The sequence below is a fragment of the Dipodomys spectabilis genome, unplaced genomic scaffold (assembly GCF_019054845.1).
Source record: "Dipodomys spectabilis isolate Male_0828 unplaced genomic scaffold, ASM1905484v1 ptg000039l, whole genome shotgun sequence".
Lineage (NCBI taxonomy): Eukaryota > Metazoa > Chordata > Mammalia > Rodentia > Heteromyidae > Dipodomys > Dipodomys spectabilis.
In genome coordinates this window covers 10,952,323-10,978,798 of record NW_024870716.1, presented here as the reverse complement: position 1 = coordinate 10,978,798, position 26,476 = coordinate 10,952,323, and the positions used below count along the sequence as shown (strand labels likewise).

The 26,476-nt window shown below is 44.3% G+C and overlaps 1 protein-coding gene across 1 annotated transcript in view; it reads right to left on the bottom strand.

Moving 5' to 3' along the window:
• LOC122106226 (plakophilin-2-like) overlaps positions 1-26,074 on the bottom strand; it is a 29,597-nt gene extending 3,523 nt beyond the window's left edge. The window contains exons 1-4 of the mRNA XM_042677518.1: positions 25,932-26,074; positions 25,852-25,873; positions 11,428-11,629; positions 2,014-2,191 (exon numbers count right to left, since the gene is read on the bottom strand). Of these exons, the coding sequence (XP_042533452.1) occupies positions 2,014-2,191; positions 11,428-11,629; positions 25,852-25,873; positions 25,932-26,074 (545 nt within the window). The remainder of the gene's footprint in view (positions 1-2,013; positions 2,192-11,427; positions 11,630-25,851; positions 25,874-25,931) is intronic.
• Between the last annotated feature and the right edge of the window lie 402 nt (positions 26,075-26,476).

Here is a 26,476-nt window from a genome sequence, read left to right as displayed (position 1 = left end):
AAAAAAAAAAACTTCCATGATAAACAAAAGCTAAAGAAATTTCTGACTCCTACAACAACACTTAAAGGAATCTTACCTATAAAAGAAAACCAAAAATAGTAAAATTGCTGAAAGACTAAACCCTACTGGATGAGTAGATTACTAGCAAGTGACTCCCCAAAGCAGGAAGGAGAAGCCATCCTTTAGACATCTGACTTTAAGCAGCCATCATTGAAGACCTAAAGGAGAAATAAAAAAGTTTCTGGAAATCGAATGAAAACAAAAACACAATGGCCCAGAACCTTTAGGACACAGCAAAGGCAGTTATGAATGTCTACATCAAAAAGCAAAAGCAAGCTGGTGCTGATGGCTCACGCCTGTAATCCTAGCTAGTCAGGAGGCTGAGATCTGAAGATCATGGTTTGAGGCCAACCTGGGCAGGAAAGTCCCTGAGACTGTCATTTCCAATAAACTACTCAGAAAAGTCTGGAAGTGGAGCTGTGGCTCAACTGGTAGAGTATTTGTCTTAAGCAGAAGAAGCTCAGAGACAGTGCTCAGGCCCTCAGTTCAAGCCCCAGGACCAAAAAACAAAACAAAACAAAACACACAAAAACGCCAAAACATAATAGAGTTCCCAAACAAATGATCTAATTATGCACCCCAAACTTCTAGAAAAGTATTAACAAGCCAAACCAAGAGTTAACAGACTGAAAGAAAGATTTGGGCAGATGTTAATAAAATAGAGACTGAACAAAGAATCAATATACAAAGAATCAATGAAACAAAAAGCTCGTCTTTAAAAACAAAATCAAATGGATAACTTCTAGCAAATTTGACCAAAAGAAGGAAGGAAGAAACTAACATCAATAAAATCAGAGATTTAAAAAAAAGGAAATATCATTAGCAAGTTTCCAGTGGCTCACACCAAGCTACTCAGGAGATTGAGATCTGAGGATCCTGGGTAGATTGAGTCCATGACAATCTTAAAATCAATTATCCAGCAAAAAGCTGGAAGTGGAGGTCTGGCACAAGTGGTAGAACACCAGCCCTGAATGGAAAACAGAGTGCCCTCAGTTCAAGACCCAGTACTAGAATGTGTGCACTCACACACACACACACACACACACACACACACACACACACACAGAAAGAATGATTTATATAGAGTAGTAACTGATGTGTACTGTATTTGCATTTTGGTGAATAGTAGAAAATTCAATGGCATTAAAAAATATCTTTTTAGGGCTGGGAAGGTGGCTCAGTGGTAGAGTGCTTGCCTTGTGTGCCTGAGGCCCTGGGTTCGATTCCTCAGCACCACATAAGCAAAAAGAAAAAAGCCGGAAGTGGCACTGTGGCTCAAGTGGTAGAGTGCTAGCCTTGAGCTGAAGAGCTGAGGGATAGCGCCCAGGCCCAGAGTTCAGGTCCCACGACCAGACCCCCCAAAAAAATTAAAAAAAAACTTTATTATTATTGAAACAAGAATTATTTTTTTATTTTATTTATTTATGTTCGTTGTGAAGTTTGAACTCGAGGCCTGAGTGCTATCCCTAAGCTCTTCAGCTCAAGGCTAGCGCTCTACCACTTGAGCCACAATGCCACTTCTGGCCTTTTCTGCTTATGTGGTGCTAAGGAATCGAACCCAGGGCCTGATGCATGCAAGGCAAGCATCCAACCACAGAGTCATCTTCCCAGCCCCTGAAACAAGAATTTATTATACATAGAATAAAACAGCAAAATGGAGTTTGAAGGTCAGTTTTGAAATATCTTCGTAAATATCATATGGTTTTAATAATAGCACAATGAGATTTGTAATATATTTCAGAAAAACTTAAAAGACAGTTGTGGCAAGAAAAGTTATGTTTCAGAGGAAATAACTGTAAGGCAGATAAAATACTGTAGTGGTAATCATGTCTTTTGTCAAAAAAGGCCCAACTCAAATTCTTGAAAAACATTATCTTATAATGGTTAGAGGAAAGACTGAAAGGCAGACTTCTCATGGACTTCCAGGGGTTAGGGGAGATGGGATGGCTTTACCTTAAGCATCCAGTGACATTGTAGAATATATCAAAATCCAGCAGGCCATTTGATTTGGGGTAATCTCCTTCAGGCCACCCGGAGAAGGGGATGATGGTATTCTCGGTTAGAGTGAGCAAGGCTTCTGTTATCATGAGATTCTTGAGTTTGTCATTGGAGGACAAATTCCACAGCAAACCTAGGAAAGTGGAGCTAGCATGAGAGTGGTGCAGGGTGGGGCCCCATGGAGCTATGAAGTCCACTGAAGGCATCTGCTCCAGGACTGAAGGCATCTGCTGGAGCCAGAAGGCTGTGGGGTGAAGGGCGTGGGGGTGAGGAGAAAGAGCATGTTGCTTGCTGAATACATGACAATGGGAGCTGCTCCCTAAAAACAATTAAACACACAGCCCTCATGACAGGAAGCTGTGCAGGGTTTGTCAGGACAAACAAAAGCACCTGCCCACTGTTCACTGTAGCCCAGATTACAATAGCCAAGCCAAATGCCCCACAATAAATGAATGGAAACCAAACCAAAACAAACAACAAAAACCCCATAGTAGCTGGGCACCAGTAGCTCACACCAGAAATCCTAACTAGTTACTCAGGAGGCTGAGATCTGAGGATTGCTGTTGGAAGTCAGCCCAGGAAGGAATTTTGCTGAGACGCCTATCTTCAATTAACACCCAAAAAGCTGGAAGGGGAGATGTGGCTCACGTGGTAGAGTGCTAGTCTAGAGCAAAAAAGCTCAGGGACAGTGCCTAGGCCTTGAGTTCAAGCCCCAGTACCTGAACAAAAACAACAACAGATAGATAGATAGATAGATCATATAATATATATATGTTATGTAATCATATATATGTTGTTATATATGATATATATCGTATATGTTAGATATGTATTATATTTATGTATATGTAAAATGAAATATAATATGTATAGAAAAACAACACACACACACACACACACACACACACACACACAAAGGAATTTCATGTATCCATTAGGAAGAAATTATGTCACTTGCGGGAAAATGGAGGAATGATGAACAAAGTAATTCAAGCCCCTGAAGACAAGGATGCATGTTTTCTCATATATAGATCTTAAACCCCAAATACATCTTCCCAGGTAAACACACATAAAGGCATACACTTGTTTATTTTTGTTGGTTGTGGGGCTTGAATTCCAGGCCTGGGCACTGTCTCTGAACTTATTTCACTCAAGGTTAGCCCTCTACCACTTGAGCCACAGTGCTACTTCCGGTTTTCTGGTGGTTAATTGGAGATAAGAGTCTCCTGGCCTTTCCTAGCTGGACTGGCTTTGAACTGAGATCCTCAGATTTCAGCCTCCTGAGTAGCTAGGATTACAGGCGTGAGTAACTGCCAGCAGCTTGGCATGTGTTTACATACATGATGTGGTTGACTACAGTATAGAGGCCATTTTTGAGAGACTCTTATCTCCAATTAATCAGCAAAAAGCAGGAAGTAGAGCTGTTGCTCAACTGATACAGCACCAGTCTTGAGTGACAAAGCCAAGTTAGAGCACAATGCCCTGAGCTCAAGCTCCAGTACCAGCACCCAAAAAACCAACAAACAGGGCTAGGAAGGTAGAGTAGTTGCCTTGCATGCATGAGGCCCTGGGTTCGATACCTCAGCACCACATAAGCAGAAAAAGCTCCACCTGGCACTGTGACTCAAGTGGTAGAGTGCTAGCCTTGAGCTGAAGATCTCAGGGATAGCGCCCAGGCCCAGAGTTCAGGTACTATGACTAACAGAAAAAGAAAAAGGAGCCTTCTTCTGCTTGTGTCATCTTCTGCTTGTGTCATCTCCTCTGGTGCTCATGATAGCCTGTGTCCTGGGCTTTGGTGGTCTTTGGCTTCATTAGAATGGGAAAGGGAGAGAAACAGAATCTTCCTCACCAGAGGGAGTTCCTACTTTCCTTTTTTCTTTTTCTTTTCTTTTTGTGCTGATACTTGGGACCTCTGAGCTCTTGCTTAGCTTTTTGCTCATGGCTCGTCTATTATTTGAGTCACACTTCCCCTTTTAGCTTTCTGCTAGTTAACTGTATCCTCAGATTTCAGCCTCTTGAGTAGATTACAGGATAGGTGTGAGATATCAGTACTGGCTCTCTTAATTTTCATGATGGCCATTATAGTTAATACAGTTAAAAGCTTACTAGTTACATTTGTACTAACGCACCTTAGACTAATGTTTGCATTATCTGCTTTTGTATTTACTTTGTTTTTTTTTTTTTTTTTTTGCCAGTCCTGTGACTTGAACTCAGGGCCTGGGCACTGTCTTGCTTTTTCTGTGTATGTGGTACTGAGGAATCAAACCTTGGGTTTCATGCATGCTAGGTGAGCACTCTACCACTGTGCCACATTCCCAGCCCTTGTCTTTTTTTTTTGGGGGGGGGGGGCTTTGTTATGTGCCAGTCCTGGGGCTTGACCTCAGGGTCTGAGTGCTGCCCCTGAGCTTTTTTGCTCAAAGCTGATAGTCTACCACTTGAGCCACAGTTCCACTTTGGGATTTTTTCTTTTCTAGTTCATTGGAGATATGAGTCTCAGACTTTCCTGCCCATCGGGCTTCGTACCTCCATCCTTCAATCTTGGCCTCCTAGGATGGTCCTAGGATGACAGGCTTGAGCCACCAGTGCCCAGATCACGTTTCAGGGTTCAAGAGTGTGCTTTGGCTACACTTGGAAACATTTAACCCAATTTTCACTGCAGCCCACACAAAGTTTCCATTAACCATGGAGACAGTGGGTCAGCTGTCCAACTAGGAATGGATTTCTGGCTTGCAAAAGTCTTTCCCTGATGAGAAGAAAAGTCTTCTCCTGTGTCTGGGGTGAGTCCTGAGCAGGGTCTCTGAGCCATGGGTTTTGCAATACATTGATCTCATCCCTCCTGCCCCATCTTAAGAGGGTTTGGAAGAGAAAGAGAGAGCATTAAACCTCAGAAGCCAATTGAGTCCAATCAAAGGCACATCTGAAGTTGAGTCTGGGTTATTAAGCTACAAAAGAAAGATAGAAAAGAGAGGGAGCTGGGAGAGAAAGCTTTCTTTCTTTCTTTCTTTCTTTTCTGGGTCCAGTCGTGGGGCCTGAGCTCTAGGCCTGAGCGCTGGCCCTCAGCTCTTCAGCTCTAGGCTAGAGCTCTACCACTTGAGCCACAGCACCACTTCTGGCTTTTTTTTCTTTTTGCTTATGTGGTGCTGAGGAATCAAACCCAGGGCCTCATGCATGCAAGGCAAGCGCTCTACCACTGAGCCACCTTCCCAGCCCAGAGAGAAAGCTTTCTAAGTTCTTAAATAAACAAACAAATTAATAGTGTCTGCCTGCCAAAGCTTAAAAATGTGAAACATAGCCGGGCGCTGGTGGCTCACGCCTGTAATCCTAGCTACTCAGGAAGCTGAGATCTGAGGATCGCGGTTCAAAGCCAGCCCGGGCAGGAGAGACCTTGAGACTCCTATCTCCAATAAACACCAGAAAACCGGAAGTGGCGCTGTAGCTCAAGTGGTAGAGCGCTCGCCTTGAGCTGAAGTGCTGAGGGACAGCACCCAGGCCCAGAGTTCAAGCCCCACGACCGACAAAAAAAAAAAAAAAAAAAATGTGAAACATAAAGACAGGGCATTTCCTTTTTTATAAGAAGGGCCAAACAGGCATTCAAAGGAAAAGTACACTTTACAATAAAAACCAGCCAGGATTAATTTAAACAGAAGGAGTAGAATTTTCCTTTAATGCAATGTTTTTTTGGTTTGGTGCCAGTACTAGAACTTGAACTCAAGGCCTCATGCTCTCTCTTAGGATTTTTCCACTGAAGGCTGGTGCCCTACCACTTGAGCCATACCCTCACTTCTAGCTTTTGGCTGGTTTGTGGAGATCAGAGTTATACAGAATTTTCTGCTTCAGCTACTTTCAGACTTCAATCCTCAGATCCTCCGGTGTAGCTCAGGTATGATCCACCAGGCAAGAAAGCAAATTTCTTGTAAAGATGGGAGGTAAGCCAAAAACAAGTGGACTTTTCTAAAAGAAGACAATTCTGGTTGACTTTGAAAAAAACAACAAGCCCACATAGCTCTAGATCCAGCTTTATTACCAGGCATGGGAAGATAGGATATAGAGGGGACAAAACTCAGTTCATCCCTCACCACAACGTCAACCTGAAATTATTGCTACACCAGCAAATTTCCAATGGACTGGTAATAAAGCAGAATTACAGTCTTGGGTTGCATCCCAAATCCATCTTAGAATGGATCACAGGAATCTGTAAATTTTCTTTTGTGCGTATGCCTCTACTTCAAGTCCTGGGCTTAAACTCAGAGCCTTGCACTCTCTGTTGGCTTTATTGTTCAAGACTGGCACTATACCACTTGAACCACACCTTTACTTCCAGCTTTTTGTTGGTTAATTGGAGATCAGATTCTCTTGGATTTTTGTTCACAGGGTGGCTGTGAACCTTGATCATCAGATCTCAGCCTCCTGAGAATCCCTGCTACTACAGTAGCTATTATAATCCTCAGGATTATAAGCTTGAGCCACCAATGTTGGGTGGGAATTTTTGTTCTTTTAATTAATTAATTTATTATTATTTTGGTATTGGTTCTGGGACTTGAACTCAGGGCCGGGCACCATCCCTAAGCTTCTTTTGTTCAATGCTAGAGCTCTAACACTTGAGCCACAGCTAAACTTCAGGTTTTTTGTTGTTGTTGTTTTGGTTTGTTTTTGTTTTGCTAGTCCTGGGGCTTGAACTCTGGGCTTGGATACTGTCCTTGAGCTTCTTTTGCTCAAGGCTAGCACTCTTATCACTTAAGCCACAGCACCACTTCTGAGTTTTTCTGTTTATGTAGTACAGAATAATCGAATCTAGGGCTTCTAGGCAAGAACTCTGCCATTAAGCCACATCCCCAGCCCAAGGTTTTGGGTTGTGTTTAGTAGTTTATTAGAGATAAGATACTCATAGACTATCCTACTAGGGCTGGCCTTGAACTAAGATTTTCAGATTTCAAGCCTACGGAGTAGCTAGGATTATAGCAATGAGGCCCATCTTTGAAAAATTTTAACATAATTTTATTGTTATTATTAAGGTGTTATACAGAGGTATAACAATAACATGGTATACTATGGTATAACAAGTATTATACCATTTCATATATCAGATGAGTACATGTCCTTTTTTGACAATATTGCTCATTCTTCCACTTTCCCCCAGTTTCTTCCTCCTGTCCCTACCCATTTTTGTTATTTTTTTCATATAATTTCATTATTTTTTTTTATAATTTCCTTATTATTCAGCGTTACCATTTCATAAGTCAGATAATGACTACATTTCTTTTTTGGACAATGTCATTCTTACTTTGCTTTCTGCCCAGATTCCCCATCTTATCCCTGCCCATAAGATACATGGTTCATTTCCCAGATAGTACATACTGAATGTTTTATTAGATTTTTAAATTTTTTCATTATAAAGATGATGTATAGAGGGGTTACAGTTATATAAGTCAGGTAAAGAGTACATTTCTTTAGTTTTTTGTTTGTTTGTTTGTTTTGGTCAGTTGTAGGGCTTGAACTCAGGGCCTCTGTACATGAGCATTTCTGCTCCAGCCAATGCTCTACCACTTTGAGCCACAGCATCAAGTCTGGTTTGGGTTTTGGTTTTTTGTTGGAAGTAGGGCTTAAACTATGGGCCTGGGAGCTGTCAGCCTTGCATTCTTCAGCTCAAGGAGAGAGGTCTACCACTTGAGCCACGGTGCCACTTCTAGTTTTCTGGTGGTTAATTGGAGATAAGAGTCTCATGGACTTTCCTGCCCACTTTCCTGTCCAGGCTGGCTTTGAACCACAATCCTCATATCTCACCCTCCTTAGCAGCTAGAATTACAGGCATGAGCCACCAGTGCCCAGCCAGGAGTACATTTCTTTTTGGACAATGAAACCCCTTCCCTCGTTCTCTCCCAATTTTTCCCTCCTGTACTACCAACAAGTTGTACAGTTCATTTACAACATAGTGTCTAGTGAGTGCTACTGCTTCATTTGCTCACCGTTATTCCTTCCATTTCTGTGCCCTCCCAAAGACAGATAAACAAACAGAAAAAAAATGAAGACAATAACCTAAAGTCCATTTCCTGAAGCTCATTTCAATAAATATTATTTTTATATGATCATAGGTATATTGAATATTTTTTGTCAGTCATAGGGCTTGAACTCTGGGCCTGGGCACTGTCCCTTAGCTCTTCAGCTCAAGGCTAGCACTCTACCACTTGAGCCACAGTGCCACTTGCAGCTTTTTCTGTTTATATGGTGCTAAGGAATCGAACCCAGGGCCTCATGCATGCAAGGCAAGCATTTTACCACTGAGCCACCTTCCCAGCCCCCTGAATATATATTTTAAAATATCCACACAAGGTGGTGTGTGTCTGTACCTCAACTACCAGGGCAAGGGGCTTAGTTGAAGTAGAAGAGCACTTTCTGAGCTCTCCTGAGACCCTGGGGTCAGTGTGTGGTGGGGAAATGTAGCTGGATGTGATGGCTCCTGCCTATACTCCCAAGACTTCAGGAGGCTGAAGCAGAAGGACTGCAAATTCAACCACAGCTTCTGGTACACAGTGTGCTCCGGCCTCAAAAAACTAACCACATCTTCCTGGCCTTCAATTAGGCACCAAGAAACCTCTGACTAGAGATGCTTCATTCTCAATCCCATTTGAGATTCACTCATATGTATGTACATATAATAAGATGTATATATGTAGCTATGTATATATAATAAGATAAAGGTTCTAAGCAGTCTAGAAAGACAAGTTTGTGAGACTTTTCTCTCCCAATTAACCAGCAAAAAGCTGGTATTGCGAAGATGTGGCTCAAGAGGTAGTGCACTCCCTTGAGCTAAGGGAGAGAGCAAGACCAAGTTCAAGTCCCAGTACTAGCATTAAAAAAAAAGAAAGGGCAAATGAGCTGGGCACTGGTGGCTCATGTCTGGAATCCTAGCTACTCAGGAGGCTGAGGTCTAAAGATTGCAGTTTAAAATCAGCCTGGGCAGATAAGTCCTTGAGACTCATACCTCCAATTAACAATCAAAAAAGCCACTGTGGAGCCATGGCTTAAATGGCCAATCATTAACTTTATGCAAAACAACTGACAGACAGTGCCCAGGCATTGAGTTGAAGGCCCAGGACTGGCACAAAAAAAAAAGAAATAAAGAAAAAAAGGAGGGGGGAGCAGGCATTGGATCTTTCTAGCCTTGTTTTTTATTGTTTTTTTTTTTTTTGGGGGGGGGTCCGGTTGTGGGGCCTGAACTCTGGGCCTGGGCGCTGTCCCTCAGCTCTTCAGCTCAAGGCTAGCGCTCTACCACTTGAGCCACAGCGCCACTTCCAGCTTTATTCTTTTTGCTTATGTGGTACTGAGGAATCAAACCCAGGGCCTCAGGCATGCAAGGCAAGCGCTCTACCACTGAGCCACCTTCCCAGCCCCTCTAGCCTTGTTTTTTTTAAAGTGGTCTCAGTGGAACTTGTTTTTTGATCTCTCTAGCATGTATAAACTCCTTGTCATAAATTTTAGGATATGAGACTATTGCAAAGATCCTTTGTTCCAAGTTGTCTACAAATTCAGGATATTGGTGGCCCATTTTGAATACAGAATAGAACAATATATGGGATAGGAAGCCTGGCTCCAGTTGAAGAGTGCCAGCCAATGAATAAATACAAGCATTAGATAAGTTTGAGTCACAGCCTTGGGGGAAAAAACACAACACAACACACACACACACATACACACACACACACACACACACACACACACAAGCCACAGGACTGGAAAAAAGTGTTTGTGTATGCATAATGAATATTTTATGGCAAGGTATGTTTGGTATTAAAGTAACAATCCAATTAGATGAAAACAGGTAAGAGGTAAATACACATTTTCAAAACTCACAGATTACCACCCCTGACTTACCTTGTGCCTTATGCACAAAGCCCCTTGTTCCATTTGTGTATGTATGAGAGAGAGAGACAGAGACAGAGAGAAACATCGAGAGAGAGGAGGAGAGAGGGGGAGAGAGGAAGAGAGAGAGAGAGGAGAGGGCACTTGTGCCCATCTGGGGCTTGAATTCAGGACCTAGGTGTTGCCCTGATATTTTCTGTTCCAGGCTGGCATTCTGCCACTTGAGCCACAGCTGCACTTCTGGCTTTTTGCTGGTTAATTAGAGATAAGAGTTTCACAGACTTTCCTGCCCAGTGGGGCTTCAATCCCTGATCCTAGGATCTCAGCTTCCTGAGCAGCTAGGATTACAGGCGTGAGTCCTCAGTGCCCCTGCCCCTGCTCCATTCTTACCCGGATATGTCTCTTGTACCCCAAGGCATGCCAGAACATGCTCACTATTTAACAAGTTGAAGGTGCACTGATATCACGTCAATTAAAATAATAGAACCAACCATACTCCCTCAATAGGGAAAACCATCTGGGGGTGTGAGTGGGTGGAAGGGGTCTTTAATCATCAAAGTTTTCATTGGGGTGAGGAGAGTTTGCCCCTTAAGCTGGCACTGAAAGGTCAGAGTTTACATTCTCACCTAGTGAATACAATGATGCAGAACTTACTCATATATACAAACAAGTAGGTTCACTTTTTGTGAGCTCTTACTTACTCTTGTCTACTACAAGCTGATGCTTTACTACTTGAGCCACATCTTCATTTCTGGCCCTTTGCTGGTTAATTGGAGATAAGAGTCTCTTGGACATTTCTGCATGGGCTAACTTCGAACCATGATCTTCCAGATCTCATCCTCCAGTGTAGCTAAGATTATAGGTCTGAGTCACTAAAGCCCTGCTGGGTTTGGTGCTTGTTGTTTTGCATTTGGATGTCCTAGCTACCAGAGCCTCTGAACCCTACACATTCTTAAACTACAAAGCTGGCTCCGAAGTGAATTTCATAGACTTTTCAGGTGAAAAATCTTGCCAAGAAGTTATTTTAGAGACATTTAGTCAAAGAAGAGAGAATTTCTAATTTAAAACATCAAGCAGCTGGGCACCAGTGGCTCACACCTACAATCCTAGCTGCATGGGAGGCTGAGATCTGAGAATCATGGTTCAAAGCCAGCCAGAGCAGGCAAGCCTATGAAACTGTTATCTCCAATTAGCCACCAAAAAGCTAGAAGTGGGGGTGTGGAGACACACACATACACACACACAGGCATGCACACATACACGTACACACACATACACACCAAAACTGACCTCCATCACCAAAAAAGTTAAGCAAAAACTTCAGAATATTTTTCCGTTCAGGAAAAAAAAAGTTCAGACATGGTAGATGCAGGGCTGTAGGCCAGCATGGAATAACATTCCTTAAAGCTATCTTTTGGATACCAATGAGCCTATCAATCATCTGCTCCAGGAAACGTAAGGAAAACACACAACCTCACCCATCTGCTGGGGTTCTGTGTCAGTGCGCACTACCTGTTACTTGCTTCTTGGTCTCCAAGTCTCCCGTTTGCTTCAGCACCTGCAGCAGCTGGGGAACCCCGAGTTCAGCCACCTCCACCTTGTCATTGTCCTCAAACACCAAGTTCCTCAAGGCCCCACACACGGCTCGCTGAACATCTTCATTCTGAACCTTCAGCAGCTGCAGCAGCTTGGGTATGCCACGGAGCTGGTAGACCTGCACAAGTAGATGCACATTTCCAAGATTTACGTGTGTGTGTGTGTGTGTGTGTGTGTGTGTGTGTGTGTGTGTGTGTGTGTGTGTGTACTGGGGCTTGAACTCAGAGTCTTGCACTTTTTTTTTTTTTTGTGGTTGGTCGTGGGGCCTGAACTCTGGGCCTGGGCGCTGTCCCTCAGCTCTTTAGCTCAAGGCTAGTGCTTTACCACTTGAGCCACAACGGCACTTCCAGCTTTTTTCTGCCTATATGGTGCTGAGGATTCGAACCCAGGGCCTCATGCATGCGAGGCAAGCACTCTACCACTGAGCCAACTTCCCAGCCCGAGTCTTGCACTTTTACATGGCTTTTTCCTCTACCACTTGAGCTGCATGCTTCACTCTGGCTTTTTGGTGGTTAATTGGAGATAAAGAGTCTCACAGACTTTCCTGAGCAGGCTGGCTTTGAACCATGATCTTCACATGTCAACCTCCTGATTAGCAGGGATTACAGGTATGAGCTATAGGCACCTGTTTTATAACTTTCTATTTCTGCTGATGCCTTCCCTGCCAACTTTTACTAAGTACTTATGTGATTGTTTTATGCCTGTACTGGAACTTGAGCAGCTCCATTTCTAGCTTGTTTGCTGGTGAATTAGAGAGAAGAGACCCAGGAATTTTCTAGCCTGGGATAGCTTCCAACCGCGATTTAGCCTGAGATCTCAGCTTCTGGAATAGCTAGGATTACTGGCATGAGCGATAGGCACCTGGTTTATAACTTTCTCTTTTGGTGACAGCTTTCCTCTGCCCACTTTTTAATAAGTGAGTGAAGAGGACTTCAGGTGGTACACGAAGCAAAGGCTGTGTGTGGCACAGGAGCCTTGTGGTCACAGCCTTCCTGGTCTGCTTGTTTCTCCACTCTCTCTTCAGGCAAAGCCCTCCTTGCCCTGCACCAGGCAGCTCAAATGCCACCTTCTTCGTGAAGTGTCACTCCTCTCCTCTCCTCTCCCTCCCCTGAGATTGAATCTCTCAGTAAATTGCTCTAACCTTTCAGGAAGGGAAGTGGCCACGTGTGCCAATATTTTGAACCTAAGCACATATGGTAACCATCAGAAACTAATTTGCAGTAGAGACAGGCTCACGTACACAAATAGTAACTACATTATCTATCATGATAAAAATGAGGAACCATACATGATAACAAAGGGGAGGAAAGCTGATGGCTGCCGAGGACCCACGTGTTAAGACAGAGTTTGAATGAACAGACAGCTAGACATTTTCTTACTCATACAATTCCCACATCATTCATGGGAATTGTGTAAGGTTAGCAGCCACATGGAGACTAGTTTCTTAACACGTGGCACTTCCTAGTGTTACCATCAAACTATCACCATTAGCTGGGTACTGGAAGCTCACACCAGTAACCCTAGCCACTCAGGAGCCTGAGATCTGAAGATTGCCATTCAAAGCCAGCCTGGGCAGGAAAGTCCAGGAGACTTTTATCTCCAATTAATCACAGAAAAAGCCAAAAGTGGCGCTGTTGTTCAAATAGTAGAGCACTAGTCTTGAGAAAAAGGAGCTTGGGGAGAGCACCCAGGCCCAGAGTTCAAACCCCAGGACTAGCCCTGCCCCCACTCCAAAAAAAATTACTATTTCTTTCTCTTCCCACCATTCTTTCTTCTTCCTTCTTTCCTTCCTTTCTTTTTTCCTTTTTTTTTTTTTGTTTTAGACAAGGTTTTGCTGTATCTAGGCTATAATCACTAGCCTTGAGCAAAATAGATAGTTCAGGGACAGCAGGCAGGCCCTCAGTTCAAGGCTCAGGACTGGTCCCCCCTACCCATCCCACTCATTAAAAAAAAGTAGTAGGTGATTACAGGACCAATAAAGATAGAATTTATAAATGATACAGGGATAGATGGCTTTAAGTCCTAAAAACAAATAAAATAATGACTGACAAGTGGTTGTTGGTTTTAAAAGTATGATGATCTAAACTATTGTTTTATGTCCAAATTATAACTGTCATTCATAAATTCAAAAACAATAGCATCATGCTAGTACTAGCCAGACTTTGTTAATGTTTGTAGAGGATAACAACATAATTCTTAGATTTTTTTGTTGTTGTTGTTCAGTCTTAGGGCTTGAACTCAGGGCATGGGTGCTGTCCCTCCTGAATAGCTAGGATTACAGGTGAGAGCCACCAGCACCTGGCTAGATTTTTTAAACAAGAAAATCCATTTCAAGTGTGAATATAATTTTAATTATTAAGTCATCTTTCACTTTGAGGTCATATTTTCTTTCTGGGCTGATAATGGGCCTTGAACTCAGAGCCGCTCATATTTGCTTGGCTTTTTTGCTCAAGTCCAGAGCTCTACCACTGAAGACTCAGTTCTACTTCCAGCTTTTTGCTGGTCAGTGGGACATAAGAGTCTCTTGCCTTTGTCTACTTGGCCTAACTCTGAACCACGATTCTCAGATATGAATAGCTCAGATTATAACAGAGAGCTAGTGTCTCCTGGCTCTGAACACTTTTTTGAACTGTGATTTCCTCCTTGTTCCAAATATATCACTTTTTATATACAATGACTTATAGGTGCCATTTCTAGAGGTCTGTCCTATAGGAACATTAGTAGAAGTATCAAAGATGTATAAAGCTAGACATTAAACAATGACTGCAGCATAGTAATGAAATAGTTTAATGAAAGAAATTACAAAACATGGTTATATTTAAATGCAATTTTAAAAACAGAAGCCAAGCCCCAGTAGCTCAGGTTTGTAATCCTAACTAGTAAGGAAGCTGAGATCTGTGTATCATGATTCAAAGCCAGCCTGGGCTGGGAAGGCCATGAGACTCATCTCTAATTCACCACCAAAAAGTCAGATGCGGAGCTGTCGCTCAGATGGTAGAGTGCTAGCCTTGAGAATAAAAGGTTCAGGAATAGCACCTAAGTGCTCCGTTCAAGCCCCATAACAGCACCCCATTCCCCCAAATAGAGAAAACTAAAGGCGAACTCTAACTCAGGAAAAACTGGGAAATACACAGACTCTCACCAATTGCCTCGGGGGAGGATGAGAAGATAGGCCAAGGCTTGTGTAGTGACTTATTTTCTTAGTTTCTGAACTTCAGGAAATACTTTGTATAATGACTTTATTTCCTTTTTATTTTGAAATGTGTTATATTATTTTTTATTAGTATTGGGATTTGAACTTGGGGCTTTATAATTGTGTACTAGTGCTCTTAGACTACATGGCCCATGACTACAGTCCTACTTTTTGCTAGTTACTTTGGAGATAGGAGTCTCATGGGCTTTTCTGTCCAAGCCAGCACCAGAGAATGCTGAGCTTTGGCTCCCAGCCTCCCACTCAGCTGGGATGACAGGTGCTACCAATGCCTGGTTAAAAGATTTTTAGATATTAAATAAATTTGCATTTATTAGTTGTAGAAAAGGGGGAATCACATGACATTTCCTTACATGCATACAATGTACCTCATGAACTTTTCCTTGGTGCTAATGCTGGGGCTTGAACTCAACTTTGTGTTCTTGCTTGGCTTTTGTACTCAAAGCTGGCACTCTCTCACTTGACCCAAACTGCCACATCCAGCTTATTGCTGGTTAATTAGATTAGAGTCTCCTGGATTTTCCAGCCTGGCTTGGAAAAAAGATCCTTGGAGCTCAGTCTCCTGAGTACCTAGAATTATAGACCTGAGCCACCAGTGCCCAGCTAAGTCTCCATAACTTCTGATCGCTGTTTTCTTTGACTGATGAAAAACCAGGGTGCAAATGTTCTAGATGCTTCTCAGTATTGCTGAGTCACATCTGTTGGATCAGGTTGGTTGGCCAGAAGGCCAGATTCAGAAGCCCACTGATCCTGTGACTGCCTATCTAGGAATGCTGACTTGGAGATGAGACTGGAGCGGGCAGTGAGCATGCTCGATGCCGACCACACAACCCTGGCCAGGATTTCTGCAGCTGCAACCTTCATACAGCATGAAGGCTTCCAGAAATCCGAAGCTCAGAAAAGGGTGCGTATCTCCTTTAGTCTAGTCACCACCCACCACGTTGTCTGTCCTAAGTTACATCGAAATACCACCCCAAAACCGGTCATTTACTTACATTTTTCAAAATCTTTGCAATAGTTTTCATTTAAAAGGAGATAGGCTGGGCACCAGTGGATGTAGCACCTCTCATCCCAGCTGAGTGGAAGGCTGCCTTAGCCTCCTATACATTGCTGGACCCACACCTAGCCAGGAAAATTCACAAAACCTTTTCATCCAATAGCTACTTAATCAGTGAGTTTCAGAACTGGGATTGTTGAAGTAAAATGTTTGTTTATTTGTGCTCATATTCTTGCTTGAATTTAGGCCCTCATATGTTTCACTCAAGCCTATCACTCTAACACTGGAGCTACAGCTTGCTTCTGGCTTTTTGATAGTTGATTGGGGATAAGAATTGCACAAATTTGCTGGGCACCAGTGGCTCACGCCTATAATCCTAGCTACTCAGGAGGCTGAGATCTGATGATCATGGTTCAAAGCCATCCTGGGCAGGAAAGTTTGTTAAACTCTTAATAATAATATTAAAAAAAATAATAAATAAACCATTCAGAAAACCAGAAGTGGCACAGTCGTTCAGGTAGTAGAGCACTAGCTGAAGAGCTGAGGGACAGCGCCCAGGCTCAGAGTTCAAGCCCCATGACCGACTGAAAAAAATAATTTCACAAAGTTTTCTACCCAGGCTGGTTTCAAACTTCAGCTCTCAGCCTCCTGAGTAGTTAAAATGACAGACATGAGCCACCAATGCCTGGCAGAAGTAGAATATTTAACTCAAATTGAACATTACTATTTTAAGGCAAACTCTATGAGTTCCTTACATTTCAGTCTTAAAGGAGCTGAAATCATTTCTGCTGAGCCAGCTGTCACCACCTTCACTTACAACCATGGCAACTTAATGGACTTGCCTCTAATTGCAGAGGGTTGCACTGGATTCTCCTTCCCACTGCTGGACGGCAAGCTGCGGATCCCAAATTGTCATTTACCAAAACCTTGTCATATTATTAGCATGCTTTTCATACCAGAACCCAAACCAATCATTCTGTCTTATGGTGCCTCTCCTGAGCCATTCAAAAAGCTCTGTAACAGTTCTTTACTGCTATCTTAAGGAAGTTTATAAGGAAGCTAATTTCTCCTTCTGTTTTCAGATAAATGAACTGAGACAGGTTTAATGGTTTCTAAAATAACTAGAATGTAGCTGGCATCAGAGAAAAAATACAATTTTCATTTTTTTTCACAGCTGAGGATTGAGAGCCTTTAGGAAGTGCTATAATTCAACTACATCCCAAAGCCCATGATTCTATTTGTGCACGTGTGTGTGTGTGTGTGCGCGCGTGTGTGTGCGTGCGTATGTGTGTGTGCGCGTGTGTGTGTGGTGTGCTCACACACTGCTTGAACTCAGGGCCTTGCCCCTTTGTTTGTCTTTTCTACTGGTGCTCTACCATTTGAGTCACAGCTTCACTTCTGTCTTTTCTTTTACATATATGCTTTTCATTGTTATTGTTAAGGTGATAGAGAGAGAGGGTTACAGTTACGTAAGTCAGGAAATGAATACATTTCTTTTTGAACAGTGTCACCTCTTCCCTCATTTTCTGTTTTTCCCTCCCATCTCCCTTTCCCTTATTTTTGTCTTTTGCTGGTTAGAAATAAGACTCTCTTCAATTTGTCTACCAGGGTTGACTTTGAACCAAGATCCTCAGAGCACATCCTCCTGACTAGCTAGGATTACAGGCAGGAGACTCCAAGGCCTGGCTTCATGATTGGATTTTTAAACCCTGGGCTTTCCTGCAGAATACAGAAAAAAGAAAAGATGCAATTTCTGATACTTCACCTGCTTGATGACACATAGATTTCTTTGTTAAAGAATGAATCTCAAACAACAAATAATGCAGATTAATAGAGTAAGCAGGTATGTGTTTGGGATCAGTATATTAGAATTACAACCATGTTCTAAGATTTAAAGCATGTTTAATGTATGCTGTGTTTGATTAACTCAGAGCTTTTACTCTGCTAAGTTTACCAGTCCTGCTGCATTGGACATTTTCAGTTTTTGTTTTTGTTTTCTTGGCTGATGCCCCTCCTTTCAGGATGGTGGTGACATTACTGTGCTTTCACCCAGTCCCCTTCACAGGGCACAATGTGCTTTCCATGTCTCCGGAGGTGATGATTACTAGGGATTATTTCAATTAATAATGACTCATGAAACACCTAAACCTTTTCATGTAATGATACCACAGACCTTTGATGGAGTCCACTTGAAGGGAGAAGTTGGGAGCTGAGGGCAACTTTACCTTTCTTCTTTGGTGCAAGCAATTGTGGGGGTGGGGAGGGCAGTGAGGGGAGGATGGGGAGAGGGAGGGAGGACAGGGGGGACTGGGAAGGATGAGGAGGAGGGGAGGACAGCGAAGGGTGAGAGGAATGGAAGGGGGTGGGAGGATGGTGGGGAGAAGGGGGGAGGTCTCTGAGGGGGGAGGACAATGAGAGAGGGGAAGATGGTGAAGGATGGGGAGGAATGGCAAGGAATGGGAGGAGGGTGGGGAGGGGGAAGACTGGGCGGGTGGGGAGGATGATGAGGGTGTTGGTTCAGAGGGTTGCAGAGGTATAGTGCTCACAGGAAACAGCAACCTTCTGTCTTACCTGGTCTGAATACTCTTGTAAGACAAAACAAAAGCTGGAAGACAGAGCTAAAATGGTAAATTATCACCCTGGATCCTCCCCTCAAAAAATTAAGAGAGGTGCAACAACCTGAGTTAAAACCCCAATACGGCTTTTTTGTTTGTTTGGGTTTAAAAACACTTTTGTGGGTACCAGTCCTGGGGCTTGAACTCAAGGCCTGGGCGCTGTCCCTGCTTTTTCTCAAGGCTAGCACTCTACTGCTTGAGCCACAGTGCCTCATTTAGCTTTTCTGGCAGTTTAGTGGAGATAATTGTCTTACAGATTACAGGTGTGAGCCACCAGAGCCGTGTGGCATGTGTGTGTGTGTGTGTGTGTGTGTGCACGCGTGCAAAGAATCTGAAGATGTGAAGAGATTAGTTAGCAATGGCAATGTGGCTAACATTCCACACCACTCTAATTGCTATTCCTTCACTCACTTCACCTAACCTGCCAAATGTATTTTCACAACCTTTGCAATTTTCAATGACTCAACCGGGTTCAAACACCTTCTGAGCAAGGTATTATTGGTGGTGTATGCTTGTTATTCCAGCTACTCAGTACACTGAGATCTGAGGATCCATTTCAAAGCCAGCCTGGACAAACAAATACAAGATACTCTTATCTCCTATTAACAAGCAAAAAGCCAAAAGGGCAAGTATGATTCAAGCGATAGGGTTCCAGACTTGAGCTGAAAAAGCCAAGTTACAGTGTGATGCCCCAAATTTAAGCACCAGTCATGTCTGCAATCCTAGCTGCTCAGGAGGTTGAGATTTAAGGATTATGGTTCAAAGCCAGCCCAGGCAGAAAAGTCCATGAAACTCTTATGTCTAATTAACTCCCCTCCCCCCCCCCCCACACACACAAAGCTGGACACAGAGTTGTAGCTCAAGTGGTGCAATGCTAACTAGCCTTGAGCAAAAAAGGTTAGGGACAACATCCAGGTCCAGAGTTCAAACCTCAGCACTGCTACACACACACACACAAAATCTCTCCTGACAATATATGATGGAAGCCGGTGGGGAAGGCCTCTTTTAGGGGTCTGCAACTGGGACATGTATGAGTTAACCAGACAAAGAGGAGGAGGGTGCTGGAGGAAGGAGGCAACCCTTAGAGAAATTGCCTGTGTGCGTTTGGTGGGGAGGGAGGCCAGGGAGGTGGAGGTGAAGTTTGAAAAGCTACAGGCAAAGCGCCATGCCATGCTGAACAGGGATTTGCCTCCTACAGATAACAGCAAGAACCCCGAGCAATGCCAGCTGGGGAAAAATGTAGTGAGATTCTACAAAGTTCATTCTAGTAGCTATGTGTGGACAGATGAACAGGGCCAGATTCCAGTAGGAAGAGGTTATCTTATCTCCCAAGTCAATTTTCAACTTTTAGAGGAGCACTTCTAGCTGAGTCCTGTAGGACTCTTGACAAGTGAATTAGTCATATCATCTGGACATTCAGAATACCCTAGTTACACAAATTGGGATTTCATGTCACCCTCCAAGCTGACAGGGGTTTCTGTGGGTGGGGACAATGGAGCCAAGCATGACGATGGGAGGCACACACATGCATCTGTCCCCAAGTGGGGACAGTGTCACACACTTGCCATACTCTGTCCTGGGCATGTGGAGAGGAAGAGAGCTTGTTTCCTGGGGAATGCAGGCACACTCTCCTTGAATTAATTACCCACACTAGCCATGTTCATTTTGAAAAGGTTGATTCTGCATTTAAATGACTTACTCATTCACTTATTCATTCTCTCACTTAGTCATTTCTTTAGTGAAGGTACAAAGGCCTGAACTCAGGGCCTGCTGTTTTGCTTGGCATATTCTGCTCTACCATTAAAGGGACAGCTCCATTTCTGGCTTCAAGCTGGTTAACTGGGCATAAGAGTTCCAAGGACTTTTCTGCCTAGGTTGGCTTGGAACTGTGATTCTCAGATCGCAGCCTCCAAAAGAGCTAGGATTCTAGGCATAAGCCACCAGCTTTGGAACTATTCTCTTTCTATATGACGTTTATCTATATGATTTGTGTTTGTGTTGAATCTTTTGGTGATCTATAATGATTTCCTCTCACTTGTTAAGAGTCATGGCTAGAAACCTTATTCAAGTGGTAGAAAGCTTCCTGACAGTCAGAAAATCAAAGTAGTTGAGCACAAGGCTGAGTTCAAATCCCTGTTTTACACACACACATACACACACACTGCAAAGTTATTATGTCCAATAACCATTATGTAAAATGGTACTATGTAATAGATGTGTAATCAATGTTTTAAAAAATATTTCTATCATAAGAGGCTCTTCTAGTCTATTATTCTTAGTGTAGTAAGTCAGGAAAAGCAGGAAGTTCACTTAAATAGATTGAATGTTTTCCAGGTGCTGGTGGGTAATGTTGTCAATAATAAGTCTGTCCCCTCAGAATACAAAAAATTAAAACAATAATTTTTTTATCAATCAGACCAGAAATTTAATTTTAGAGTAAAACCAATGTCAAACTGTCCAAAAATAAAATTAACACAAGTGTATATAACCTTATTTTAATACTTGGGGGGGAGGGGAAGAACTATGCTTTTTTTGTTTTGTCAGCCATAGGGCTTGAACTCTGGGCCTGGGTGCTGTCCCTGAGCTCTTCAGCTCAAGGCTAGTGCTCTACCACTAGAGCCACAGCATCACTTCCCTTTTTCTGTGTATGTGGAACTGAGGAATCAAATCTGGGGCTTCATGCATGCTAGACAAGCACCCTACCACTAGGTCACATTCCCAGCCCTGCAGTTTTATTTTGAGGATGAGCTACTACACAGCAATTATGTAGAATATCTCATTCAATCTCACGGTGGAACCCCTCACCTAGGGTGTGGGGGATACTACAGAATCTCTTAAACAGCCCAAGCCAAAGGTCTTCTCTTTATAGTAATTTCCCATATCTTTTTTTTTTTTTTGTCCGTCCTGGGGCTTGAACTCTGGGCCTGGGTACTGTCCCTCAGCTCTTCAGCTCAAGGCTAGCGCTCTACCACTGGAGCCACAGCGCCACTTCTGGCTTTTTTTTTCTGCTTATGTGGTGCTGAGGAACTGAACCCAGGGCCTCATGCATACAAGGCAAGCACTCTACCACTGAACCACCTTCCCAGCCCCCTGAATGAATCAGAATTCTCTGATCACAAATACTCAAAGCATTTTCATCACAGATAATATAAGGACAAAAGATGCATTATTTTTAAGAGTAGATTTCCAAACAAGTTTTAAATTGCATTAGGATATATTCTCCATTGTGTTCTAAGCATTATATACCATAATTTAAAAAACAAATGCTTCCCATTTAAGCACACTTGGGGGGATTGTAAGAAATAAAGGGATACTTTTAAGGTGTAATATAAAAGATATGGGCTATTTTTAATTCTCTCTTTGCTATGACTTTCAACTTTTTCTTTCTTTTCCTTTCCTTGTTCCAGTACAGAGACTTGAACTCAGGGCTTGGACATTGCCATTTAACTTTTTTGCTCATGGATGGTGTACCACTTGAGCCACAGTTCTACTTCCAGCTTTTTGCTGGCTAATTGGAGATGAGTCTGCGTTAGCTGGCTTTGAATCAGGATCCTCTAGATCTCAGCACCTCGAGTAGCTAGAATGACAGATCTGAGCCACTGGTGAAGGGCTGACCCCAACCCTGTTTTCCCAGGTGCATACAGACAACAGGCCAGCCACCCAAGATATGTGCAGAGTGCCTGATACAGGAGGGCGATCCACCTAAGCCTGGCTGCAAACATTCCATTGTGACCCAACCAAAAGCCCCCCACCTCTCTAGACCTCTCATTAACGTCTGGCTCCTTACTTAGTCCTCAAAAATAAAACCCAACTCCTGTCCCACTTCTTTGCACAGTCTCCAAGCCTGAGGGAAGGCTGTGCCCCTCGATGCTCTATCTCAATAAACAGTCTCCTCTGGGGAAGATTGAGTCCGGCCTGTTTCCTCCTTTCTCCTCCTCCTAACAACTGGCATCCAACACAATGCCATACCTTCCCTCACCAGAGTAACAGCCAACCTTAAAATGCTCAGCATAACAAATTACTACCAAAAGTCAATGGGTGATTTATAAAACCACCCACGTATTTATGAAGACCACGGAAAGAAGGTTAAAGACTCTTTTGTAAGTTTTTATCTACACCTTAGCTATATTCATGTCACTCTAATTTTTTTTAGATTAGCCACAGCTAATTCATCCTTTCTGGTAGGCCAGCAACTGGGGCTTCTCTAGGGCTCTGTGGCTGCCTAACAGCAGTTGAACACTGGGTCATTCCAGCCCAGAAGGTCTTCTGTTGATACCCGAGACCCTGTCGCTTTCAACAACTGCTTTGTCTCTTGCAACTTCAGAGACAGGTATGCAGCACCAGCAGCAGCAACAACAACAACAAAGTACAACCATGAAACTCCAGACCTTTTCAAAAAGCTTCAATTAAAGAACATTTATGAACAACCCTGATAATCACTGCATGGCGTGTGAAATGTTAAATTCCTTCTGGAGTCTCAGAAGCCCGGCTTGCATGCACGCATTCTGGATTTCTTCTTCCTCATGCTTGAGTTTTCTTCCCGTGTAGGCTGCAAGGGAATGGCAGCTTACAGGGAAGCTGTTGTTGAAATCTAAGGCTTTCAGAGGCTTTGTTCCTTAGTTGGAAGAACTACCCCCAGCATTAGCACAAGTCCTAAGATGGCACACCTTTGTTCTCCCCCAACAATTCTCTGAACTATGGATTATTCTTGGGATTTTTCAAGAAGGATCTGTCTTTACTGACCACTTTAAGACCAATTCTATTGATTTTTTGAGAGTTAGAAATACCAATTATTTGTTCAAAGCCAGCCTGGGCAGGAAAGTCTGGGAGACTATGATCACATGACTCTGAGTCTCTCTCTCTCTCTCTCTCTCTCACACACACACACACACACACACAGAGTACCAATTACTTGAGAAAGTTTTCCATATTCCTTATAGCTTCAAGAAATTTACATGTCTAGATTCCATGACTTAGCTGTTCTTGTGGCTTGCTTAGGATTATTTCCCGTAAGACAACCAGTCTGTCCTTTGTGAGTTTTTTGGGGGGTAGGGGTGGTGGTGTTGGGACTGGGACTAGAACTCAGAACCTGGATAGGGTCTCTTAGCTTTTTCACTCAAGCTTGGAACTCTATCACTTGACCCAACTTCCACTTCTGTCTTTTGCTGGCTAATTGGGGTAAGAGTCTCTTCCTGGGTGAGCATGTTTAATTTGTGCCCCAGTTTAGTTTCAGCTTAACCCTGGACCTGTGGGTCTCCAGGCTTCAGGGTGTCATGGCTCTGCTGCTCACAGGTGGGCCTCACTCCTAGCAACTTAGCCTGGGCGCTGACCCTGAGCTGTTTCACTCAAGGCTAGTGCTCTACCACTTTGAGCCACATTGCCACTTCTGGTTTTCTGGTAGTTAACTGGAGATAGCAGTCTCTTGGACTTTCCTGCCTGGGCTGGCTCTGAACTGTGATCTTTAGGCCTCAGCCTCTTGAGTAGCTAGGGTTACAGGAGCGAGCCACCAGCGCCAGGCTGTTGTTTTTAATCATGTACCTTGGCAGATATTTGCAGTCTATATCTCCTTAGCCTTTCAAATTGTAATTAAAGAAAACTGGAGGGAAGCCACAAACCGACTCCACATTCTAACAATTCCTACTTCATACTAACAATCAAAACCGTTAATGATATAACTGATGAGCAGTTGAAAAGGTCAGGTTCGGCATGCACAAGGTCATCTGCATACATACACAAAGGAATTGACTAAAGGATGGTAGTATACTCAATGGATGATTCCAATGGTGTAGCTCCTTTGAATAACTAAAAGTTTAACAAAATGAGTACCAGAAAACTGAAACATGTGTTACAGGGGAGGTCACAGGAAGGGGCAGACAACTGGAGGGAGAAGGATGGGTGAATAAGTGATAATATTCAACAGTACAAGTGTGAAAACTGAACCAGGGAGGGGTGGGGTTGGGAGAGATGGGGGAGAACAGTGGAAAGGATGACACTGAGCAAATGCATTGTACTCAGAAACTAACAGCTTGAATTGAGACAACATTGAACAACTACATGTTTTGTTAAACAATACAGATTTGGAAATTAAACAACCAGCTCTGCCATTTACTTAATCTAGGTGGAAATGTGAGGGTTACTGGGCTGCTTATAGTGAAATGGGAATTAACATACCTAGCTCCCAATTCTCTTTTTGAAAATGCACATCACAGAACATGATTCTGGACCCAGTGTAGTAACTCAGCTAACACTGGCTTACAATCCTCAAACATCATCTTTTTTTTTTTTTACTTTTCAAGCATGTAAGTATTAATGCTGGCCTGATGGTTTAGGTTTCTTTATAGAAAGGCTCTACAGCTTAGGTTTATGTCTATAGTCTGGGTATTTGTATACTTTTTTAAACTCTAGTTGGTCATTGACCAAGTTATGTCCATAGTTCAATAGTGTGGAAAAAAACTGATAACCCAATTTAAACTTCTGTTTCTTAATCTTCCCTTTTCTCTGTAAGAAACCTACAGCACTTTAAAATAATGATTTAAAACAAAACCCACTTGACACATGTTGGTAGCTCAAGCCTGTAATCTTAGCTACTATGGAAGCTGAGATCTGAGGACTGCAATTTGAAGACAGTCTGTGCAGGAAAGTCCATGAGCCTCTTTCATCCAATTATCCAGCAAAAACCTGGAAGTGGAATCTGTGGCTTAAATGGTAAAGTGCCACCTTTCAGTGAAAAAGCTAGAAAGACAGCACTCAGGGTCTGACTGAGTTCAAGCCCCAGTACTGGCACAGGAACATCCCAAAACCTCACTAAAGCTTCATGCTGTCTTTCTGATCACTTGGGCAAGGGAGAAAAGGCTGCATGACATTCAGCTAATTTTCACAACTGGTTTGCCATCCTCCCCTCCTAACTCTCCCTAACCTACAGCTAAAACTGTGGGTTTCATGTTTTGGATACAAGCCCTGCACCCACACGTACATGCGTGGCACTGGGTGGGTGGGGACAAGCAGCCTGCACTACAGCACAGGATGCTGCCAGCCAGGCCAAAGTCCCCTTCCTCCTCTTCCCAGGAGCGGGGCAGCGCCAGGGCCAGAGCCTTTTACCCAATGGGATCACTTCCTAGGTCAGACTGCTCTGGACTACCTGGGAGAAGTGGCACTCTCCTGAATTACAGGGGATAGGAAGGGCAGTGGGGTTTTGTCTTTCAAAAGAATATTCATGGAGGTAAGGATTTTAAAAAGAAAAAAAAAAAACACAGATCATGCACAGCATTCTGCTTAGCTGTAGGCAGACACTCCGGTCTCCGGATGAACTCCTTTGCCTCGCGTTCTTCCACATGGAGACGCGCACGTAGCATGCACACCGACGACGCCCTGGGAAGACCCCGCCAGGGGCATGGCGGGACCGCCGCTCCCCGAGTGTGCGGGTCCCCAGTCCGGAGGTGGCACCGGCAACAGGTGGGCAGAAGCCCGGTGCCGCACCCCGGAGGGCGGCGGGTCCGGACGGGGTGCGTTCCACTCACCGCGGGCCACGGAGCCCCGGCCCTTCCTTGCCAGGGTCTGCTGCACCTGCTCCTGGATCCGCAGGCTCCGGGCCGCCTGCCCGCTGCGGCCGGCGCTGCCCACCAGCTTCAGCTTGGCGTCGGAGGGCAGCGCCAGGCTGGAGCTGTCCAGCTGGCCCAGGATCTGCTGGCCCAGGACGGTCCGGATGTAGCCGCACTCGGCCAGGGAGCCGGGGGCCGCCATGGCGTCGGCGGCGGCGGGCGACGGAGTGAGAAGCCTGGCCCAGGACCGACCCGCAGAGCCGCGGCGGAGCTGGGGGCCGCGCCCCGCCCGCTCGGACACGCCCCGCCCCGCCCCGCCCCCTGGCGGCCCGCCCCGCCCCCTGCGCGGGGGTGGGGGTCGGATGGGAGCCTCCGCGCACGGCCGGCCCCGGGGGCGGGGCGCGGCTCCGGCCCGCGGGCGCGCTCACTCAGGTCGCGAGGGGCGGGCGGGGCGCGCAGCGTGGGGCGCACTGCGGGCGCGGCCCCGCCCCCAGGGCCGCGGGCGGGGCGCCGCGCTGTCGGGCTCCGCGGGCCACGCGGGCGGCCCTCCCGCGTTCGCGGGCCATGAGGGGCCCAGGGGTCGGGGGAAGCCGCGGGAGGACCG